This window comes from Gymnoscopelus braueri, assembly GCF_963280865.1.
Source record: "Gymnoscopelus braueri genome assembly, chromosome: 22".
Taxonomy (NCBI): Eukaryota; Metazoa; Chordata; class Actinopteri; order Myctophiformes; family Myctophidae; genus Gymnoscopelus; species Gymnoscopelus braueri.
This window is the reverse complement of record NC_137624.1, coordinates 43,650,903-43,673,842: the sequence shown is the minus strand read 5'-3', so window position 1 is coordinate 43,673,842 and position 22,940 is coordinate 43,650,903. Positions and strand designations below refer to the sequence as shown.

The 22,940-nt window shown below is 41.8% G+C and overlaps 1 protein-coding gene across 1 annotated transcript in view; it reads left to right on the top strand.

The window, feature by feature from the left end:
- Positions 1 to 407: 407 nt before the first annotated feature.
- LOC308079060 (scavenger receptor cysteine-rich type 1 protein M160-like) overlaps positions 408 to 22,940 on the top strand; it is a gene marked incomplete at both ends in the record, with an annotated part of 44,910 nt that continues 22,377 nt past the window's right edge. Inside the window, 14 exons of the mRNA XM_080420398.1 lie at positions 408 to 614; positions 1,672 to 1,854; positions 1,945 to 2,048; positions 3,742 to 3,896; positions 4,756 to 4,927; positions 6,351 to 6,477; positions 9,364 to 9,470; positions 10,451 to 10,665; positions 11,168 to 11,350; positions 12,763 to 12,887; positions 16,157 to 16,208; positions 21,272 to 21,499; positions 21,904 to 21,996; positions 22,384 to 22,470. Coding sequence (XP_080276524.1) covers positions 408 to 614; positions 1,672 to 1,854; positions 1,945 to 2,048; positions 3,742 to 3,896; positions 4,756 to 4,927; positions 6,351 to 6,477; positions 9,364 to 9,470; positions 10,451 to 10,665; positions 11,168 to 11,350; positions 12,763 to 12,887; positions 16,157 to 16,208; positions 21,272 to 21,499; positions 21,904 to 21,996; positions 22,384 to 22,470 — 2,038 coding nt within the window. The remainder of the gene's footprint in view (positions 615 to 1,671; positions 1,855 to 1,944; positions 2,049 to 3,741; positions 3,897 to 4,755; positions 4,928 to 6,350; positions 6,478 to 9,363; positions 9,471 to 10,450; positions 10,666 to 11,167; positions 11,351 to 12,762; positions 12,888 to 16,156; positions 16,209 to 21,271; positions 21,500 to 21,903; positions 21,997 to 22,383; positions 22,471 to 22,940) is intronic.

Here is a 22,940-nt window from a genome sequence, read left to right as displayed (position 1 = left end):
AAATTCCATGCAATATTTGTGCAGTACAGTACAGACACTATTGCTAAATGTCAGCGTTACAACTGGATTTTCAGCAGGTATAGCTGTCTTTATCTCTGCCACTAGTAATAGACAGCAGGTCATGGATCAAAGTCTATCTACAGAAGTACTGTAAATAGAGGAGTAATACATTAAACCAGGAATGCGTTACGTATCGTTGTCTGCAGCAGTAAAAATAGGAGATTCCTGGGCCTGGGACTATGAGGGGTTATGAGGAGGTCTTGGACAGTGGGGGGGGGTGGCATTTCCAACAGACTGCTTGTATTTCGTGGGACCATTTGTCTGACACATCACCTGACTTGATGAGGTATTTACTGTGAGCAAGAAGAGGAGATTCTCGTCATTCTCAGACACCAGGGTCTTTGGCCATGAAGGACTACGAGGAGACCACAGCCTTCCTTGGACAGTGGGGACTCTTCCAGCAGACCGTGTTCTTCCTGCTCTGTCTCAGCACCATTCCCAATGGCTTCAGTTCCTTCTCTGTCATCTTCCTGGCTGACACCCCCCGCCACCACTGCCTGGTTCCAGATGTCAACCTAACTGCAGAGTGGCGCAAGGCCATCATCCCAGTAGAGGTGAGCTCCTGACGCCAGTGTTTTGTTCTTTATGACAGTGGTTCTCAAACTTTTTCATGTCAAGGACCCCCAAAATGTATTTGGCTGCAGACCCCCATCAAAAAATATTTTGCTCCAGGGACCCCCCAGAAGCAAAGATTTTAGTTACAAATGTTCGCTTAAAATTATATATATTCATAGATTTACACACATTTTCACGATTTTTCAAAAATAGCAGATCTACAAGCTCATAGCGGCGCACTCGGTGCGGCGCTATGAGCTTGTATATCTGCTATTTTTGAATAGCCAAAGTATAAAATGTGGATAAAGAGGTTAAAATGATTGTAACGCTTTATTAACTAATTTTGCCGGGGACCCCCTGGTACCCCCCCAAGGACCCCTAGGGGTCCCCGGACCTCACTTTGAGAACCAACTCTTTACGACATGTTTTCATACGTTAACACGTTCCCTGCCATTGACGGCGCTCTCCGTCATTTCAAATCCAACCGTTGACCGCCATTGACGTAGATCTGACGTAGGTCTTTTAAAAAAAAAAAAATCCACAAGAGGGCGATCTAACACAAGTTAGGAATGATCCTAGGAAGGAATGGACAGATGTGACGTCATCCAAAACAATTACACTCCCGTCCGCTCCTTTATGAGTTTTAGAAAAACACTACTTTCTCTTTTTTTGGTGAAAACGGCTGTTATTCAACTGCCGACCGGGACAAAATGGCCGATCGCGGTAAAAAAAAAAGTTTTTCCAGTGGATAGATCAGACCCTCCCCCCACACTTTTTATTTACATCAGCATGCACGTTGTGGCTTCTGCAGCGCTCCACAGATCGCCAAAACAAGGTGAAAGACGCTGGCAGCAGCAAAATAATTAATTAAATAATACCTGGCAGTGAATGTGTTAATATACATCGGTATGGGCTATCTGTTATCGGTCAAATTGTTCATTATAAACATGGGTATCGGTAGGGGGCCAGGATTTCCATATGGGTTCATCCCTAGTCCCCATACATACCATACATACGGCTTATTGCACTGTAATAGAGGTTATTATAATTGACAAGGTGGTGAACGGACAGGAGGAGCAGAGCCGATGCCACCGGTACAGACTGGACGAGGTCAGGAACCTGTCTGCTCTGGGCTACATCCCCGGTCGGGACGTGAACCTCACTGAACTGAGACAGGAGAGCTGTGTGGACGGATGGAGCTACAGCCAAGACATCTACCAGTCCACCATCGTCACGGAGGTCAGTGCGTGCGTCAGTGGTGGAAAAGGTTCTCAAATTCTTGCACCCGGAAGTTTCAATCTTTCTTTACTGTAAATTCTCAACCTGCAGTTTGACCTGGTATGCAGCAACCAGTGGAAACAACCGTTCACCTCCTCAGTGTACTTCCTGGGAGTTCTGTGTGGATGCTTCTTCTCTGGACAGATCTCAGACAGGTATTTGAAACCCATGGCATGATTATTTAATAATGACCCATGACTTCACAGCCTTCCTAGAGTTGCAGTGGAGTCAAAAGTAAAATATTTGTCTTTTGAAATATAGTGGAGTGAAATTGAAAAAAGTATACAAAACAATACTCAGAGATACAGATACTCATAAAATGTACTTAAGTGCAGTACTCAAGTAAATGCACACCGTTACTGTCCTCCACTGCCCATGTGTGACATAAGGATTCATGGTCATGTGACTGCACCCTTTGACCTTCAGGATAGTCAGTTATCCTGTGTTATCATTGGTCTATCTGGTTTATAATCCACCAATAATAACTAACAGTTTGAGCCTTTGTCCAGATGTGTATGGCTGGCCTGTTAAAAAGAAGATAACTTATTTTATCTGTGAACGTGTATGTTGGGTGAAAGTACCACTTCTAGATAATGTTTTAGTAGAATGACTTTTTTTTATTGTTATAACTGCTCAAAGGTCTATTTGATTAAATGAATGTATTGTCAGTGGTGGAAAAAGTAATCAAATGTTTTACTTAAAGGGATATTTCACTTTCAAAAAAACTTTTGGTGATTTTATCATCTACTCAAGCCTTTGTGAGCCCCCCAGACAGTTTATAAGTTGCACGATTCAGTATCTAGATATTTGATATTCATTTTATCAGACACGCCCCCTTCCTATACAAACCCATTGTAACTTCAAACTCCATTTTAACCATGTTAGATTCATCAAAAACACCCGTCCTTGGTTCTGGTGACTCACCCTGCCCTCCTAATGCGTGAGGGGGCCGTGTTTTTCCGAGAATTCTTTTCATTTATTTTATTTTATTTTTTTATTGTATTTTATGTTTTTCATTTTCCAAAAAAAATATTAAAAATAAATGAAAAAAGTAATTGAAAAAACACGGCCCCTCGCGTATTAGGGGGGCGGTAAGAGTAACCAGAACCAAGGACGGGTGTTTTTGATGAATCTAACATGTTAAAAATGGAGTTTGAAGTTACAATGGGTTTGTATAGGAAGGGGGCGTGTCTGATAAAATGAATATCTAATATCTAAATATTGAATCAAGCAACTTAAAAACTGTCTGGGGTGTTCACAAAAGCCTGAGTAGACGATAAAATCACCAAAAGTTTTTTTGAAAGTGAAATATCCCTTTAAGTAAAAGTATCAATACTGCAATGTAGAAGTACTCTGTTACATGTTCAACGTTTACTTGAGTAAAAGTACAAAAGTATTGGCATCAAAATGTACTTAAAGTACCAAAAGTAAAAGTACTAAAATGTTTGAAAGTAGCCGATCTACAAGCTCACAACGCGTTTTATAATCTTTTTAATATCTGCAAACTAACTAGTAACTAAAGTTTTCAAATAATTGTAGTGGAGTAAAAGTACAATATTTGCCTCTGAGATGTAGTGGAATAGAAGTAAAAGTATAGACAATTGGAAATACTCCAGTAAAGGAAAAGTACCTCAAAATTGTACTTAAGTACAGTACTTGAGTAAATGTACTTTGTGGTGGAGTTACTTTACACCAATGGTAATTTGTTGACTAGGGTTCCATCCATTTACTCTGATCTTTGCCTGCCTGAATATGCACGTCTGCAAAATGTCGAACATGTAAACTGTAAATTCCAAAGGAAAGAGAAACAAAACACATGTTGGCTAATTTTGTCTCCTTTTTTTAAAGGTTTGGAAGGAAGCCTGTTATATTTGCAACCATGGCAGTCCAGACACTTTTTACCTTTGTCCAAATCTTCTCTCCCTCGTGGACGGTGTTCTCTATCCTCTTCTTCATCGTTGCTTTGGGACAGAACTCCAACTATTTGGCTGCTTTTGTCTTAGGTATGCAACAACTACTCACATGTTGAGAATGGATGGGAATGTGCTGAATGTAACATGTAGCCTACTATTTAAGCCTGATTTATACTTTGTTGTGCGACGGAGTCATGGCTGAAAATAACTGATCAACAAGCTCACAACACTTGTAGATCTGCTATTTTCGGCCTGCGACTCCAGCATTAAGAATGCAATGAAATGATACATTAGACATACTGTGCATATTGATATTATTGCAAAATACAGTGTGTAGGTCAGGAGTGTGCAACTTTGATCATGGAGAGGGCCTCTATATTTCCACACTCACTCCAGAGGGCCACAATGTATATAATGTCGGGCAGACACCTCTTATCTCCGTATTATTAGCTATTTTCGGAAATGAATGAATCGCCATTCTATGTCACACAAAGGTAGCAAAAATAGCCGATCTACAAGCTCAAAACGGGTCGCAGTGCGACATGTTTTGAGCTTGTAGATTGGCTATTTTTTCTACTTTTGAATTGGAATCCTGAAAAGTAATTATTTTAGTATTTTTATTGAATTTCAAATGCATTTAGTTATACTTATGTTAACTTTATGAACTTAAATACAAATACATTGGCCTTAAAAAATACAATATAATTGTAATACTAGCCATTAAGCTACTAATATAGACTGACGTAATTAAAGCGGGTCCTGTTTGCATGTTTGGAATTGTAACAGCTGAAATCAATAGCTGCGTCGGGGGGTTGCCGCATTAAGTGAAGGTGGGGGCCGCCTGTTGCCCATGTATGGTCTAGGTTTATGGTAATCTGTGGAACGGAGGAGCTCTAGCCGATAAAGGTGTTTTATTTTGGTGTATTTCTCTCCCTCTGCTTCCCTCCAGGTACTGAGATCTTGACAGGAAAGGTACGTGTCCTGTTTGTGTCTCTGGGAGCGTCTCTGTTCTATGCTCTAGGCTACATGATGCTGCCTCTCTTTGCTTATTTCATAAGGAACTGGAGGTATCTTCTGCTGGCTTCATCTCTGCCAGGCCTGCTCTACATACCCCTCTGGTGGTGAGTTGCAGTCATTGTAGAAGAACCATCACTACTGAGCCAGTAGTAGTGTTTGGATTTCCTTGTCTTTACTTATAATATTGGGGACTTAATATTTTCACTATTACCTATGACAGCTCACTGTAGTATAGATGCTAATAGTATGAATTCAAATTCTAAAGGGTTTTTCTTTAATTTATGTATTTATTTTATAACATTTTATTTCATTTTACAGGAGAAAAAGAACAGGTACTGAATAGGGATATTTCACTTTCAAACATGTTTGGGGTAATTTTTACGTCTACTCAGGCTTTTGTGAGCACCCCAGAAGTTGCTTGATTCAGCATTTAGATATTTTATCTGACACGCCCCCTTCCTATACAAACCCATTGTAACTTCAAACTCCATTTTAACCATGATGGATTAATTGAAAACACCCGTCCTTGGTTCTGGTGACTGATTGTCCTTCTAATGTGTGAGGGGCCGTGCTTTTTCAATTACTTACTTTTCATTTATTTCATTTTATTCATTTGTTCATTTTCCAAAACAATTATTACAAAAAAAAAAAACACGGCCCCCTCACACATTAGAAGTACAATATCAGTCACGTTTAACTGGTATCCTTCTTTGAAGCACTACATTGAAACTGCATACACACTTGTGCACTTCCTCTGGATAAGAGCATCTGCTTAATGACGTTAATGATGTTATTTTCGTTTTTTGGAGACGTCTTTTTCTCTTAAAATTATTACATTTTAAAAGGATGATATTTTCTGTTCGCTGTAATCACCTGTATGGGACCAATTGCTTTTGAGGTAGCCATGGTTCACATGACGCTCGTCTGTCACAAGCGACAAGCGTCATGGCGCTACTGGTTCCTGTTTTTTGAAAATTTTGCATTTACAACCAGTACATCTACATAAACGTTCAGATTTCAAATATAAAGTGCTGACCCCAGTGCTGGTGGGTTAAAGCGCCCGGGTCTAAGTACCCGTAAAGCTTTTTAATCCGCCGGCCGGCCGGCCATTTTCTCTGAATTTTCTCCATATGCTTTCAACTACGCGCCCCTATCGGTTGGGAGCCGTATTGCACTCTGATACATTGTTTTTAAAAAATTGGGAAAAAATGAAAATGGCCGGCGATCGGATTAAAAATATTTGTATTGAACAATACGGAAGATACGGGTACTTAGACCAGGGCGCCTTAGCTCCCCCGGCCGGGGCACTTTATATTTGAAATCTGGACCTTTATGTAGATGTACTGGTTGTAAATGTAAAATGTTCAAAAAACAGGAACAAGTAGCGCCATGACTGTCATGGTATGACAGTCATGTTTCAGGGCTACTTTTGAGGTAAAGCCCTTCCAACTGTTTGAGCGTGAACCTCTCTCTACTCTGGGTTCCATAACCAAAGCGTGGACCTTCTCTCGCCTACCTGTGAGGCAGGTTCATCCCAGAGTCTCCTCGATGGCTGATCTCCCAGGGAAGAATAGAGGAGGCTGAGGCCGTACTGAGAGAAGCTGCTAAGAAGAACAACGTAGAGGCTCCGCAGGTCATCCTTGAAGGTTATGATGTAAGTTGACTTTAAGTCATACTGTTTAACCTTTTCAATTACATTTATTTCTACTATATATAATTCTTCACTTGCATATTTTTCACAATAACCATTCCACATACATGTGTTGTGTGAACACTTCCCTAAACACTATAAAATACTATTTGTAATCCCAGTTTTCTGGCCCCAACACTGGGAATCACATTTCTAACAGAGGTGTCACCAAAAACACTTCAAGAAGCATTGTGCACAGACGTTTTGGAGTGCAAGGCATGAAGCCTAAAGGCGTCTCCAGACCAAACAGACTACTTCAGACTACTTCAGACTGCAACAGACTGCAACAGACTGGTATTCGGTTGGCAAAAGTTGGCATTTAAGTCTGTCAGCCGACTGGCCATTCATGTGCTAATTTGACTTTTAGCCTGCCAGCGTTGCCAGGTCTGCTTATTATAAGCGACTTTGGGCTTGTTTCCCTGCAAAGCCACTTGGACATAGGGATGTTCCCAGCGTTTTTTCTTCACTGACGTGCAGTGGTGTAAAGTAACTAGTACATTTACTCAAGTACTGTACTTAAGTACAATTTTGAGGTACTTTTACTTTACTGGAGTATTTCCAATTGTCTATACTTGTACTCCACAACAATTATTTGAAATGTTTAGTTACTAGTTACTTTGCAGATATAAATCATTATGAAACATACATTAACCACTTTAGCCCTATTTTATACCTATAAGCTATTTGAAAATAGCAGATCTACAAGCTCACAACGTGTTGCGATGCACGCGTTCTGAGCTTGTAGATCTGCTATTTTCAAACATTTTTGTACTTTTACTTTTGGTACTTTAAGTACATTTTTATACCAATACTTTAGTACTTTTACTCAAGTAAATGTTGAATTCCGGACTTTTACTTGTAACAGACTCAGAGTACATCTATTGCATTCAAGCCTGGAATTTCGTCATTTTAGGGGCAAGGCCACTTGGCCTTTGGTGTTGTAATTTTTTGGAGGGCACAAAGGCCAAATGCCAGGGCAGGAAGGCCATCCAAAAAAATTATAAATATTTTTAAGTCCAACAATGATTTTTAAGTCCATGGAAATAATGCATTTAACTTGAAGGTTAAGGATGATTGTATTTTAATATATTATAAGAATAGTATAACTATCTGTGAAATATAACCCATTTATTCTCAATATGTCACATTCAGCCCTGGACTTCACTGACTGAAGTAGGGGTCACATTAATCACATTAGATTCACAGAATGTATTTTACCCACAAGTTATTTTAATTCAAATGAAATGTGAATGAACTTGCACTAATAATGACTTTAGTTGATTTTTCACTCTTTAAAATATAGTATTTCTTAATTATTAATAATTACAGCTTGTAGATTGGCTATTTTCACGATTTTAAATTGTTTTTAAATAATAATAAAAAAGGAACATACAAGATTTACACCCGACAGCCATAATATATAGCCAATATATGGTTCTGTATCAGTATATGAGTCCGTTTTTGCAGATTTCATTCTAATTGGCTACTATGCCTGAATATGAATTTCATGAGCCTGGGTAGGTCACCCTGGCTTGGCGGAGATATGCCCTGTAGCGCACACTCCGCACAGCAGCAGCAGGTGAAAGCAATTCACTTAAACGAGGGTTGTGTTGCACAGTGCACACCAAAAAACTGACTAAAACTGTCACATTCTAGCTGCTGAAATAAACTTCCCATTTAGATCATTGTTGAGTCTGTTGACAAATTAACAGGGGACTGGTGTCTAAAAAAAAACGTATTGACAGGAAAATCGCGCATTGATACTTTTACTCAAGTAAAACATTTGAGTACTTTTTCCACCACTGCTGACGTGTACACAACATTTTTGAAAACTAATTTACACACCTGCTCCCAATAAATTACATCACCACAGCGCAAAAGTAGGTCAAATCAATCAATCTCTCTCTCTCTCTGGGAGCAACAACGAGAAACAGTGAATGTAGGTTTTCATAGAAATGGTCGCTTGTTTCTCTCACATAATCTGGCAACACCGACAGCCCTCTGTTGTCACTTCGTCTCTGCTACATAGCTATCCAGTCGGGCCCCAGTCGGCTAAAAAGCTGAACATGTTCGGTCGGCACTGGGTCGGCCGAAAAGGTCCCGACGGACCCCCCGACGGACCCCTAACCGACTGGACGACGCTTCCCGACGCCAAGTCGGCCCAAAATCGGGCCGACTAGGATTGGTCTGGAGTTACCCTAATAGACACAGTATAAAGGGCCCTGCTACATCTAACATTATGTTCACAAATAGACACAGGATAAAAGGGCCCTGCTACATCTAACATTATGTTCACAAATAGACAGCCACCATTATAATTGATTTCACATTTGTCTTTGATGACAGCGTAGACACATAAAATGTTGGCATGGAGGGAGAATACACAATGAACTGAGAGGGAGGCTGATGCTTTGTGTCCTGCAGAGCAGTACTTACTATACTGTATTTTTACTTTAGTGGAGTATTTCCAATTTTCAATACTTTTACTTCTACTCCACTACATCTCAGAGGAAAATATTGTACTTTTACTCCACTACAATCATTTGAAAACTTTAATTACTTTTTAGATTTAGATTTTTATTAATAAACATAACATTAACCACTTAAGCTTTATATATATTTCGGCTATTTGAAAATAACCAATCTACAAGCTCACAACGCGTCGCGATGTGACGTACTTTAAGTACATTGTTGGTACTTTAAGAACATTTTGATGCCAATACTTTTGTACTTTTATTCAAGTACATTTAGAATTCCGGACGTTTTGCTTGTAACAGAGTATTTCTACATTGCAGTATTGATACTCATACTTAAGTAAAACATTGAGTACTTTTTCCACCACTGCTGCAGAGTGACATGGCAAAGGACAGATGTGACCCAGAGGAGCGTCACAGCGTTCTAGACCTGTTAAGGTTCACCAAAACCAGAAAACCAACACTCATACTCTTCCTAGTGTGGTGAGTATCCACAGGTTGTTTTGCACTCACCTTATCACACATACTGTAGAAGGGTATGTCTATAAGTATGCAATCTGGGAACCCATTGCCAAATAAAAAAGGAAAAACAGCGCCTTCTGCTGTTTTTTACTATTTCACTTAGCTTTGGGGGGAGCAAAATGGAGCACTCGTGCGCAAGGAAGGCTAGGCTAGGAATTTACTTCCTGAAGCCACACTCACACAATCACGCTAAAGCATGCGTCGGCCCCATGTACAGCCATTAGGCGCAGGGGGAGGGGACGCATGCTGCACGTGATTGTGTGAGTGTTGCCTCGCATCTGACACACAGACACACTGCGACTCGCAGCTCGCTGCCAGCAGCGGCTGTTAGAGGCACTCGTCACCGATGATGAACGCACCGTAATGGTCCAAAATATGCCGTGAACGTCCCAATCTGGCAGAGAAAAGCAACGCAGCACAGGGCACCAACCTTGGGGGGTTCACCAAACGGCGTGAGGAAAAATAAACGGCGAAAAACGGCGGAATTTGGAAGCAGAGCGTCCTTTTTTCTCGCGCAGCAACTAAAAACAAAAGCTGAAGGGGTTGGCTAAGAGTCTCATTATTGGGAATCTGTGGAAATTCAGTAATAACAGTCAGTGTGTGTGCTTCAAAACAGTGTACAGTTTTGGTCTGTATCCTACTGAATGTTCTATAGGGAGAAATTCTTTCTCGCTCTCGCTCTCGCTCTCGCTCTCGCTCTCGCTCTCGCTCTCTCTCTCTATCTCTATCTCCCCTGAGAGGGAATTCCCTTTGGCTTTCCACGGGGGAGACCCGGGTTCAAATCCCGGGCGTTATATATATATACACACACACATTAATCCCTATATGCATGCATATATCTATCTATCAATCTGCCCATCCAGCTAGCCATCATCCATCCATATGTCGACATTGATCAGTACTTACTGCTAGGACTGTTGCTGTGTTTGTGTCCCTTCCAGGTTCTCTATAAACACTGGCTACTTTGGCCTGTCCCTGAACACATCCAGTCTTCACGGCGACCGCTTTCTCAACTGTTTCATCTCGGCAGCCTTGGAGGTGCCGGCGTCCTTCTCCAGCTTGATGGCGCTGCAGTATCTTCCCAGGCGGCTGTCTATGGCACTCTGTCTGGTTCTCGGAGGAGGAATGCTGTACTGCATTCAGCTGGTGCCTCAAGGTGACTGTAGGGACTTTATCATAGGAAACTAATGAATGTTGGAAGTTACAAGACTACTCCTTCTCAGTCTAAAGATGAAACAAAATGTCATCCTTAACAGCATTCCATACAGCTTTGGGCATAATCTTATCTAAAAGAGGAAGGCCAGGCTCCAAGAGTGGCTAACTTGGCATTAATGACAAATAAAACCTGTGTGTGTGTGTGTGTGTGTGTGTGTGTGTGTGTGTGTGTGTGTGTGTGTGTGTGTGTGTGTGTGTGTGTGTGTGTGTGTGTGTGTGTGTGTGTGTGTGTGTGTGTGTGTGTGTGTGTGTGTGTGTGTGTGTGTGTGTGTATTCTGCTAATCATTGCCAATTTTGGATATACTGTACATTCAGTAATGTGAAGCACTTGTATGCACATATGTACACAAATACATACATGCATAAATATATACACACATACAACACTAAATAGATAGATACATGCATCTATTCTACTTTATTCTGTTCTTCTGTTTGCTTAGGTCTACCTGACCTGTCCACAGCACTGGAGATGCTGGGTAAATTGGGCATTTCCACCAGTTTCCAACTGATTTTTGCCTACATCGGAGAGCTGTACCCAACAGTCATCAGAAACACAGCTCTTGGCACCTGTGCCATGGTTTCCAGACTGGGCGGTATCCTTGCTCCTTTTGCCATGCAACTGAGTACGTTTCTGTCCATATATATCTGCAATGTCAACTTCTACTCTGTCAAAGAGTAATAACTATTACTATTAGTAGTAATAACTACTATTGCATCTGAACAGATACTTCCTAAGTGAGTTACTGCCACAGAAAAGTGTACCAATTTGACACAGTACTTGGCAAATGGTCTCGCATTTCTATAGCGCCTTTATCCAAATCGCTTTACAAAGTGCGTTACATTCACCCATTCACACACCGATGGTGCAGACAACTAGCCTGGTAAACCCTCCCTCCGGAAATCTCATTTGTAATTTATGTCAGGAGTGAGTCTGGCATGATGGCCCATTCTGCAATTTTGGCTGTGGGCTGGAGTTGGGCGGGAGTAATACAGTTGACTGACAACCCCTTCAGCCAATCAGCAGTGTTCCCCTTCAGCCATAGCATTTTTACCACCTCCAGACTAATGTGATGCAACAGGACTTTTGAGACGGCCATGCCCAAAATAGGTTGCCTTATTCGGATACATGCGTGTCACTGCCCGCCCCTGCCGGTTCTCTGAATTTTTATTTTTAAATAGGCTCTGTCATGATTAATTGACCACATATATGAAGTTAAACAACTACATTCTATCCAAACGATATCTTAAAAGTAAATTCCGTGCCTCAAAATAGAAGTTTGAGAGCGTTTTGAAGTTTAAAAGAGAGTAGAAAACACTGCGGTCAACAAAGATGGTTGCCGTTCGTTTTTGGTCGTTTGCACTCAGGCTGCACTCGGCTCCATTCGGGCTCACTCGAACTCGCCACCGGATTTGCCAACTTTTGCTGTCAATCACAGTACGATGAGCGATGACGCTGATAGGCTCGTCCATTTGGTAATGGGCTAGAAACGCCCAGACAAGCCTTCAGGCCAGACTCTTCCTGAAATCAAATGGAAATGAGATTTTCCGGAGGGAGGGGCTTTACCAGGCTAGCAGACAACCATCAAATGACACAGGTCTACGGTTGGGATTTTTAAGATCTACATAGATTCTTGAAAAGTCTGACTTATACTTGATGGCAGTTAAGCTTATCCCATCGTTCCTGACCCATCAAATCTACTGCTGCTGCTACTATGGGAAAAGATCTCCTCCGACCCCAGCCTCCAGCTGTGTAGATTCTGCTCTATCTCGGTGGGGGGGGGGGGTGGTACGGTTCGAAAATGTATTGATATAAATGTGTGGGAACCCTGTGTAGTGCTGCTGCAGGGAGCATCCCCAAGAGTAGAAGCGTACCACCAAGTCAAACTATTATTGCTATCTCCATATGCAATAATGAGTTAATTAATGACAGAAGTATGGTACTTCAACACTTGTTGAAGTACAAGTGATAGTTTAGTATGCACATGCTGCATACTAAACTATTAAGTCATTAAAATGTGCTCTTCTCCATATGCAGGTATATACTACAAGTATCTACCATATCTATTGCTGGGTTCTCTGGCTCTTCTGTCTGCCCTGGCCACTCTCTTCCTTCCAGAGACCTTTGGTCGACCTTTGCCTGAAACTATCCAGCAGATGCCTGTGAGAGAAAGGTATGCTCCTGGGAGAATTACCAGTCGTGATCTTGGAGATAAAGATAGGACATTTGTCCTACTTTTTTGGGCATGTTTTTAGGCCAGAAATATTTTTTTCCCTAAATGTTAAAAAAATAGCAAGAATAGCCAATCTACAAGCTTGTACATAGGCAAGTTATGCTATTTGTCCTACGACAAAGTATACAGGGCTTTAGTGGTTATCTGCATTTATACACAACACTAATCCTATGCCTTTTATTTGCCAGGATAAAGTGTGCATGTTTCATCATTACAGAGGATGAGACCCCATCTGTGCTCCATCTACGACAAAATTCTACAAAATTGTAATGTTTTTATTTATTGTATGTTTGTAATTTTTTTTACTAGTATTGGTTGAAATGTGTCAATTAATTAATTTAAAATAAACATTAAAAAAAATCCATAGATGCCAGTTTACCACTGTCTTTTCCAAAAAACATACAGTAATGTTCTGAATCTGAGTCTAATATGAGCACAGCTCCTAACTGAATGCACTGTATCGCAGAAGAAGTCTTGCTTTCACAATGTCTCGTTGATGCTTTCTTCTTCTCCTGTAGTCTGAGGGAGTTTGTAACGTTTCCTTTTACAACACCTGAGGGAAACAAAAGACACTGAGCCGCCATGTCTGGGTCAAATGTTTATACATCATTCTTCAACATGATCTGAACCACATGAACCCAAGATTCCCTATTCTGGGGGGCCAACATTCGGTGAAAGCAGATCTACAAGTTCACAACGCATTGTGTTGCGTAGTGTTGTGAGCTTGTAGAACGGTTATTTTAGGTAAAGAGATCCGGTGTAGAGGGAACTCTGAACTGAACACTTAGTAAAAGAGGAGATTGTCATTCAGATCAAATTAAACTAAATCTATTTTTTAAGTCTTTCTGTGGGGGAAGTCAAGCTCTTCTTTTTACCCCATTTCCACAAAAGATACTGTATCTTCCAGTCCAGTACTATTTTCCCCCGGTGTTAAGAATACGACGTGACAGAGAAATACAGCCTCACCCAGGGATGTGAGCGATGGTGTCAGGGAGCAGGAGGCTTAGACACACAGACACAGCTGTGAGACTCCCTATGAGAATGTAAGGCAGTGAAACGGAGTAGCTTCCTGTGGCACAGCGTGAAAAGAAAGAGGAGAGTGAAACAAAGAAAAAGTGTCAAAACTGAAAAAAAATTCTGATCTAAAGCAGCACTGACTTTGTGATATGATAATGGTCTGTGTGCTCCTTCTTGTATTGTTGTACTATGAGGTGCATTGATACACATTGTAGCATGATGATGAGCCATTCATGTGTATTGTTGGCATGTCATATTATTTGAGCTAGATATAACTTGCATTATTATTTTTGAACACTTGGTGGCAGTCATTGGCTGCACAGGGGGTTTTATATGTAGGGACACAGGTGACAGTAGAGTGACAGTGAGGTCACACAGTTTTGTCACCTGACCAGCACAGAGCAACATGCTACAACATAACCTGGTATGTTCATCTATTTGTACAACTATGTCAACAAACAACAACAAACTAAACTGTAAATAAAGACTCTGATGTACTGGGTCTGTGTAAGATGACCTGTGTATTAATGACAATGGGGAAAAGGAAGGACGTTGTAAAAAGTAGAGAAATCACCATCACACACACCAGTAAGTCTACCTTGGACTTCTTACAGGATAACTGCAGTATCAGCTAGGCCTACAGGTAGGATTATTCCATGAAATAGAGCTGCATTTGATACATAATTACGCTGTCAAAAGCAATTTAGAGGATTATTTCAAGTTTTAAATGCACATTGTCCTGGTCAAATAAACTGTCAAACTAAATGTACCAACAGTAGATGTCTGTGTTTACAGATGTCTTACTTTAAAGCATGGCGTCAGAGAAAAGGATAAATCATCTAACCAAAATATATACGGTCACTGCTGACAATCTGATGGGTCACTGTTAAGTATGATGACATTTAATGTATAATTCTTCCTATACAATGATATGACTGTCCATTCATTTGGAGACTGATATGCTTCAAAGTATTTTTGATCTATAGGTGACAAGCTGCCCCCCTTTTCCTGTTGCACCAACTAAGTTAAAGTCCAATTAGGACACGGTGGTACTCACTGCTTGTGAGTATCCTCCAATAATTAAACAAAGCTCTGTTTGTCCCAACATCAGTTCTCCTCAGTTGTAAGTAAGCCTTGCCGAGCCCTGAGGAGGCCCATTGGGTAGGAGCCCTGAGGCCCATAGGGCAGGAGCCTATCTCCTGTTTCCTTAGCGTGAGGCAGCTTGATGTACAAGTAGACGCTAGTTGTCACAGGGACTTGTGACATATCTAACCCTTGATGATGAGTGCCAAGCAGGGAGGCACTGGGTACCATTATTAGAGTCTTTGGTATGACCCGGCCGGGGATCGAACCCCGACCTCCCAGTCCCAGGGCGGACACTCGAACCACAAGGCCATTGAGCTGGTTCTCCTCAGTGGCTGGAGCAATTGGACCAGCGACGCCCGTTTTTTACTTTACCCAAATGTCAGCTGTTTATTAGCGTTTTTATGTAAAATAATCACGTCCGGAGATTTTCGCCGTTACTGAGCATTCGTGGCCACGTGCGCTTTTATAGGCAGCCACGTACGTTCGCATGCACGCACGCATGCACGGCCATGGGCTCCCCAGAGTATGTTAGGTCGAGGACCCCCAAGTGGTCCGCGACCCCGGGGTCCGCAGCTCCGGAACGGGGTTGTGTGTGTGTGTGTGTGTGTGTGTGTGTGTGTGTGTGTGTGTGTGTGTGTGTGTGTGTGTGTGTGTGTGTGTGTGTGTGTGTGTGTGTGTGTGTGTGTGTGTGTGTGTCTCTCTCGCTGGCTCCCGGCTTGCCAAATCGTGAAACAAGAGCCGGTGTTGCCACATCCCTCAAACAAGACCATGACGCGCGTGTGTGTGTGTTGGTGCCAAGTACTAAGTCACTTTTTATCCCTGATGTACTGTCTGTGCACAGCGCATAACCAAAACTACACATACTTTGGGTGCTCATATCCCCCGACGGGTATGATCTAGTTGATAATAATTTATAACTATGTTAATGATTTATTTGGTGTAAAAGTAGTTAAAGCCTCATTTATGTGTTTCAGACTCTGAAAATTCAGCCTTGTCAGCCCGGTTGAGCGTGCTGGCAGAACTCAGGGCTGGGAAACGTCTACACCCAGTGAGTATTGATCACATTAAACCTCATGTTGAAATGTAACCCTGCAGCCAAACACCATGATGAAGATGAAGATGAAGATAAACCAACACACTTCTCAAGGTTTGAAGATCACAAGATAAATCCTTCTCTTTCTGGGAACCGTTTTCTGCTTAACTGAAGAAGAGATAAAAAACATGTACCACAGCAGAGATGACTGTCTAAACATCCTGTGGTTTAAGAGTTTTCAGGTAAACACTTTTTTTTCTAAATAACCTTTTTTAGACGAACACTAATACTAGTCTAAAAACCCAGAGAGGTGTAAGCTGGTGGTTCTCAAAGTGGGGTCCGGGGACAGCCAGGGGTCCTTGAGGGGGTTCCAGGGGGTCCCCGGCTAAATGATTTGATAGTTAGGAACCAAATGGACCCTTATGGGTCCATTTGGTTCCATTTGTACACTCTCAGAGTTATGGTGGTCTAATGCAGGGGTTCTCATAGTGGGGTCCGGGGACCCCCAGGGGTCCTTGAGTGGGTTTACCCAGCAAAAATTTGTTCATATATCAAAATCAGTTTAACCCTATATCAGCTGTTAAAAGAAAATCATGAAATATATATATATATATATTTTTTACATTTTTTTACATTTCCGCGGCTAAATTAATTTAGGGGTCCTTGACATGAAACAGTTAGAGAAGCACTGGTGTAAGCTACTCTCTGTAACCACAGACCACATCCACCTGCATCAACACACAGCTTCACAGGAACATAAACACTCCTAAAATAGACTGAGGTCTCACATGGTTTGACCCACTTTAATTTACTCTATTTCATGTAAGTTTAAAGAACCAAGCTGTGAATGTGAGTGTAGTTATTATCTTTATAACTCAAAGCACATTAATCATTGATTATAGGGCAGCAAATTATTGTACATAATGTCAGCTTCAATCAAACGTTGGCCTATTAGCAAAAATAATTATGTCTATAACTAATATACATAATCAACTGTATGCTCCTAAGACCTGGCATCCACATCACATTTATAAACCATAATACATATGGTGTCTGTGTGCTGCCCTGGGGACCACAGAGACCTGGGGACAACAGAGACTTTTCTGTCTTTTTGTCTCTGCACTGTTTCCATTTTCACTGTGAGCTGATAAATGCCTTCAGTGTAAACACACCATCTTTACTCTGACTGCTTATGGGTTTACAATTGACTATTTAGGCATTTAGCAGATGCTCTTAATCCAGAGTGATTTACTGTAAGCAATGTAAACATGGTTTATGCCAAGGAAGAGCATCACAGATGTGCTGTTCACCCTGAGGCATGGCATGGCATGGCATGGAGCGGCCATAGCTGAGTGGTGGTTAGTGAACCAGATTCCCTTGTTGTCCCAGGTACGATTCCAGGCCAGCAATGTGTCGATGTGTGTCCCTGAGCAAGACTCTTAACCACTAATTGCTCCACACCCCTTGAGGGCAGCCATCAGCTGGTCTGGCATTGGCCAGACTGATCCGTTGGATTCACTCTCACGTTCCTCCCCGGTATCAGTCTGGACTTCGGCCAATAGGGAGCGAGTATGAGAAATCATAAAATGATTTAGATGCTTTTCACTGTTGTACGGACAGCAGTTGAAACGCAGTCACTGATTGGCCCGATCATTTTATGATTTCTCATACTCGCTCCCTATGGGCCGAAGTCCAGACTGATACCGGGGAGGAACGTGAGAGTGAATCCACGTTATCAGTCTGGCCAATGCCAGGCTAGCCATCAGCTGGGTTGAGCTGAAAACTGAATTCCCCCCTTGGGAGCAAGTAGGTCTATATTAGTATTATTATGATGTGGCATGGCATGACATATGGCATATGGTATGGTATGGTATGGTATGGTATGGTATGGTATGGTATGGTATGGTATGGTATGGTATGGTATGGTATGGTATGGTATGGCATGTGGCATGGCATGGCGTATGGTATGGTATGGTATGGTAATGTATGGTATGGTATGGTATGGTATGGTATGGTATGGTAATGTATGGTATGGTATGGTATGGTATGGTATGGTATGGTATGGTATGGTATGGCACCATCTTTACTCTGACTGCTTATGGGTTTACAATTTACAATGTAGGCATTTAGCAGACACTCTTAATCCAGAGAGACTTACAGTAAACAATGTAAACATGGTTTATGTCAAGGAAGAGCATCACAGATGTGCTGTTCACCCTGAGGCATGGCATGGCATGGAGCGGCCATAGCTGAGTTTTAGTCAGTGAACCAACGACAATGACCACGCTCGGGTAACACAGTGGTAAAGTCTCTGCCCACCACCACGGAGGTTGTGGGTTTGAATCCACCGTGGTGCATCCGGCTTTGAACACAACTGGCCCGCGTTCGGGGGAGGGAAGCTGGGCAGGGAGGGTGATATGTGTCATTGTATGTACTCCTACGGGCTGGGGGCGGAGCCTGTCAACAGGGAGTGTTGGGCGGGAGGAGAAGGCTCTCTACGTCCTCCTGGTGGGGGCTCCTCACTGAGTCAGTAGGATAGAACAGCAGTGACAACACAGTAATGTGTGTGGGGAGGAATCTATTGGCATAACGACTAAAACATTATGGCTACTCTAAATATAAATAAATTCATAAATCAACAATGAATTAAATATTTATTATTATATTTATTTTATTTTTTGGACCAAACAACTTCTATTTGTTATCAACTTTGAAAGACTGAAATAATTGATCATCATTGAGGTTTTCTTTTTTTGTTTTTACAAAAACAGCAAATACTAATTAAATTGGTTTGAGACACTGACAGTATGTGTTCCATATTTTAATGGCGATGTGGTTATAAAATTAAGACACATCTAATGACAATAACATAAAATGATGGCTGTTGAACACATCTTCTTTCTGAACCAGTCTCATCCCAAGCTGCACACAAACTGACCATGTCTCTGAGGCCCTGTTTAGACTGCAGTAAAATCACATTTATTTCACAAATCCGAGTGTGGAGTTTGGCAAGTTCCAACTAACTAACTAGTTGCTGCGAGGCTTTCTCTTATGAACTAGTCATCCCCTATATGACACCCACAGATACGTACGTCCCAGAGTCTGAGGAGGCGTCTACCTTTATATGTCTCTGTTATAAACCACTGTGATGACTCTGTGTGTGTGTCAGTCTAGTCAGGAGCTAAAGTGACAATGTGGTTTCTGCAGCTTCTGCTGCTCTGCATAGCAGCCACCAGCCCCGTGACCTCACAAGGCAAGTGACAAGTTTTTATTTAAACTTTTAAAATGTTCCGTTTGTGAACAATACTGTGTTCCAATCATACAATCATCTGTTGTTGAATTTTGAAATGATTGGGCATCTGTGCATCATATGGCCCAATCTGACAAAGGCTTTTAAAATATTTGGTTTAAAAAAACGAAATAAAAATGTTTTACTTCATAGTAAGTGGAGAATCATAGCTATGAAATGAAACATTGGTTGTACAGTTTGAGACACCAGTTTTAGAAAAACAGCTTATAGAATCAAACTGTAGTTTTGTGAAAACAGCATTGGAAGGTTTCTGTCACCTCTCAGACCACACATCCCACAATGCATTGCATCTGATGGGTTGGGGGGGGGCTGTACGGAGTATTCTCATGATGCAATAATAGATTCAATCTGTAGTGAGAGTTACATCAACTATTACTGTGACCCTCACCACAGATACTGTAACTGATGAGTGAAACATGATTATAACAAGGATTCTAGATTACAATCTAGTCTAGAATCAGGGTTGCCAACAGTCCCGTATTTGCCGGGACGCCCCGTATTTTGACCTAAAGAGGCGCATCCCGTACGGGACGTCATTTGTCCCGGGTAAAGGGACAAGGGACAATATTTAGCTTTCTGTGCATGCTCCAGGCAGTGCAGCTGTCTGCCTGCATGTGTGTTTGTGTGCTGTATGAGAAGGGTGCTAGGACCCTGGGGGTGCCGCTCAGTTGACAGGGTAGGCACTGTGTGTGTGTGTGTGTGTCGCGTGCAATTCCCTCAGGTGGTGGCATCATTGTGTGGCATGTGTGTGTGACCTGTCCCGTATTGCTGGCTGGCAATGTTGGCAACCCAATCTAGAATGATGATTCTGTTATCTATCTATACATTCAGACCTGTGTGTGTGCTGATGTTGTGCTGACACAATGTCAGTATTTTCTGATGACATCATGGATCTTTGTATCTCCATATTTTAATAGTTTGTTCATAATGTTATTGTGGTATTGTACCACACTGTGGGTGTAAGAACAACATAATGTTAGAGGTACTGTACCACACTGTGGGTGTAAGAACAGGTACAACAGTTACTTTAACAACAACTACAACGTCACCTTCCTGAAATAATGGCCAACGTAATATTTTTAGGAAAATGATATTTTTGCCTAAATCAGCTCTTAGTGACACTGGTCACCTCTGGTAAATGAGGAATACATTCCCATCCATGAGTCTGATGAAGAGCGTGTAGCTCCAAACCTCACAGAATTGTTTGGTGCAATAAAGCACTTTATCATAGGAGCCCTACAGTGTGAGAGCGTTTCTTTATTGTTGTATCATTCATGCAATTGTTTTAATCTTTATTGTGGATTCATTTACTGTTGTTTGTACTTGTTCTCATCAGAACAGGGATGCTAGTGGTTAATGTAAAAGAAAATATCCTCAGAAAATATTTGTGATAGGACAACTCAGCCAGTCCATCAACATTACCATCTCTGGTACAATCAATATAATTACTGTATATATTCTTTCTTTCTTTCTTTCTTTCTTCAATCAATATATTGTAATGGGTAGGCAGACATTATCCACATACTATCATTGAATGTTAACACAGTTATTGATGTGTTCCATTCAATAGATATGATAGCTATGAGCAGAGCCGAGCGCCTGGCAGGGCGTTAAAGAGAACTCACTAACGCTCTGGACCAGGGCTACAGACAGACACACTTCTAGCTCACCCCTAAAAGTCGACTTTTAAGTGTTAACTCTTTGACTGCCAGAAATAAAACATTGTTTGCTAAACCACTGCCAGCGATACATGGTGTATAGTCTATGTGTCATGTCACATCTTTATTATGAGGACACATACTGCATGTAGGTAAGCTTTCTTTAAGGTTGATCATTGTCATCTTTTAATGTTTTTCTTGTCATTCAGTTGATTATTCAGTGAGGCTGGTCGGTGGTTCAAACCTCTGTTCAGGCAGAGTGGAGGTGTACTACGGTGACAGATGGGGGACGGTGTGTGATGATGATTGGGATCTGGTTGATGCCCAGGTTGTGTGTAGACAGTTAGGCTGTGGAGAGGCTCTGTCAGCACCAGGGAATGCCCACTTCGGACAGGGAGTTGGAAACATCTGGTTGGATGATGTCAGGTGTTCAGGCAGTGAGTCACAGCTTTCACAGTGCAGCCATGGGGGGATTGGAAACCACGACTGTAAACACTATGAAGATGCTGGTGTTGTTTGTGCAGCAGGTAAATATGACTTTTATTGCAATTAATAATGATGTTTGTATGTATGTTCTCATCCTATCCTATATTAAAATTGCCTAAAGGGTGGACGGGCCGGCGGGCCGGCGGGTAGACCTCTGACGTCATGCTCATGTCACCATGATTCAGCCATAACCATATAAGGAGTTCCCAATGCAGCTATGCCCAATGTTGAGCTCATAGGACTAGATAGTACAATCCCTTAGATGAATCAGCACTTGGTGTTTAGTGGGGTAGGGCTAAACGCTTCACTGGGGCCTTCAGGTGGACACCCTCCTTCATTGGTGTTTTGTTGATAGGCCCACAACACCTCCACAGGGCTCAACGGCTAAACCTGGTGTCCCAGGTTTTCATCATCATCATCATCATCATCATCATCATCCAGTATCTAAGTTAGATGTTCATAACTCACTGCTGTTGGTTCTATAGCTGTTCATAACTCACTGCTGTTGGTTCTATAGATGTTCATAACTCACTGCTGTTGGTTCTATAGATGTTCATAACTCACTGCTGTTGGTTCTATAGCTGTTCATAACTCACTGCTGTTGGTTCTATAGATGTTCATAACTCACTGCTGTTGGTTCTATAGCTGTTCATAACTCACTGCTGTTGGTTCTATAGCTGTTCATAACTCACTGCTGTTGGTTCTATAGATGTTCATAACTCACTGCTGTTGGTTCTATAGCTGTTCATAACTCACTGCTGTTGGTTCTATAGATGTTCATAACTCACTGCTGTTGGTTCTATAGATGTTCATAACTCACTGCTGTTGGTTCTAGATGAAGATGTGATCCTGGAGAGTCCTGTACTTCCTGTCCAGGGAGATGATGTCACACTCCGCTGCTTGTACAAAGACAAGACAACCGGTAAACTATCCTCTGACCTCCCAGCTGATTTCTATAAAGATGGATCCCTCATCTGGACTGGGTCTACAGGACAGATGACCATCCACCATGTTTACAAGTCTGATGAAGGATTCTACAAGTGTCACATCTCTGGCCGTGGAGAGTCACCAGAGAGCTGGATGAAAATGAGAGGAGGTGAGATGAAACTACACTTACACTTCATAGTAAGTGGAGAATCAGCTAAATGAAACATTGGTTGTACAGTTTGAGACACCAGTTTTAGAAACACAGCTTATAGAATCAAACTGTTGTTTTGTAAAAGCCTTGGAAGGTTTCTGTCACCTCTCAGACCACACATCCCACAATGCATTGCATCTGATGGGTGGGGGGGGGGGGCTGTACGGAGTATTCTCATGATGCAATAATAGATTCAATCTGTAGTGAGAGTTACATCAACTATTACTGTGACCCTCACCACAGATACTGTAACT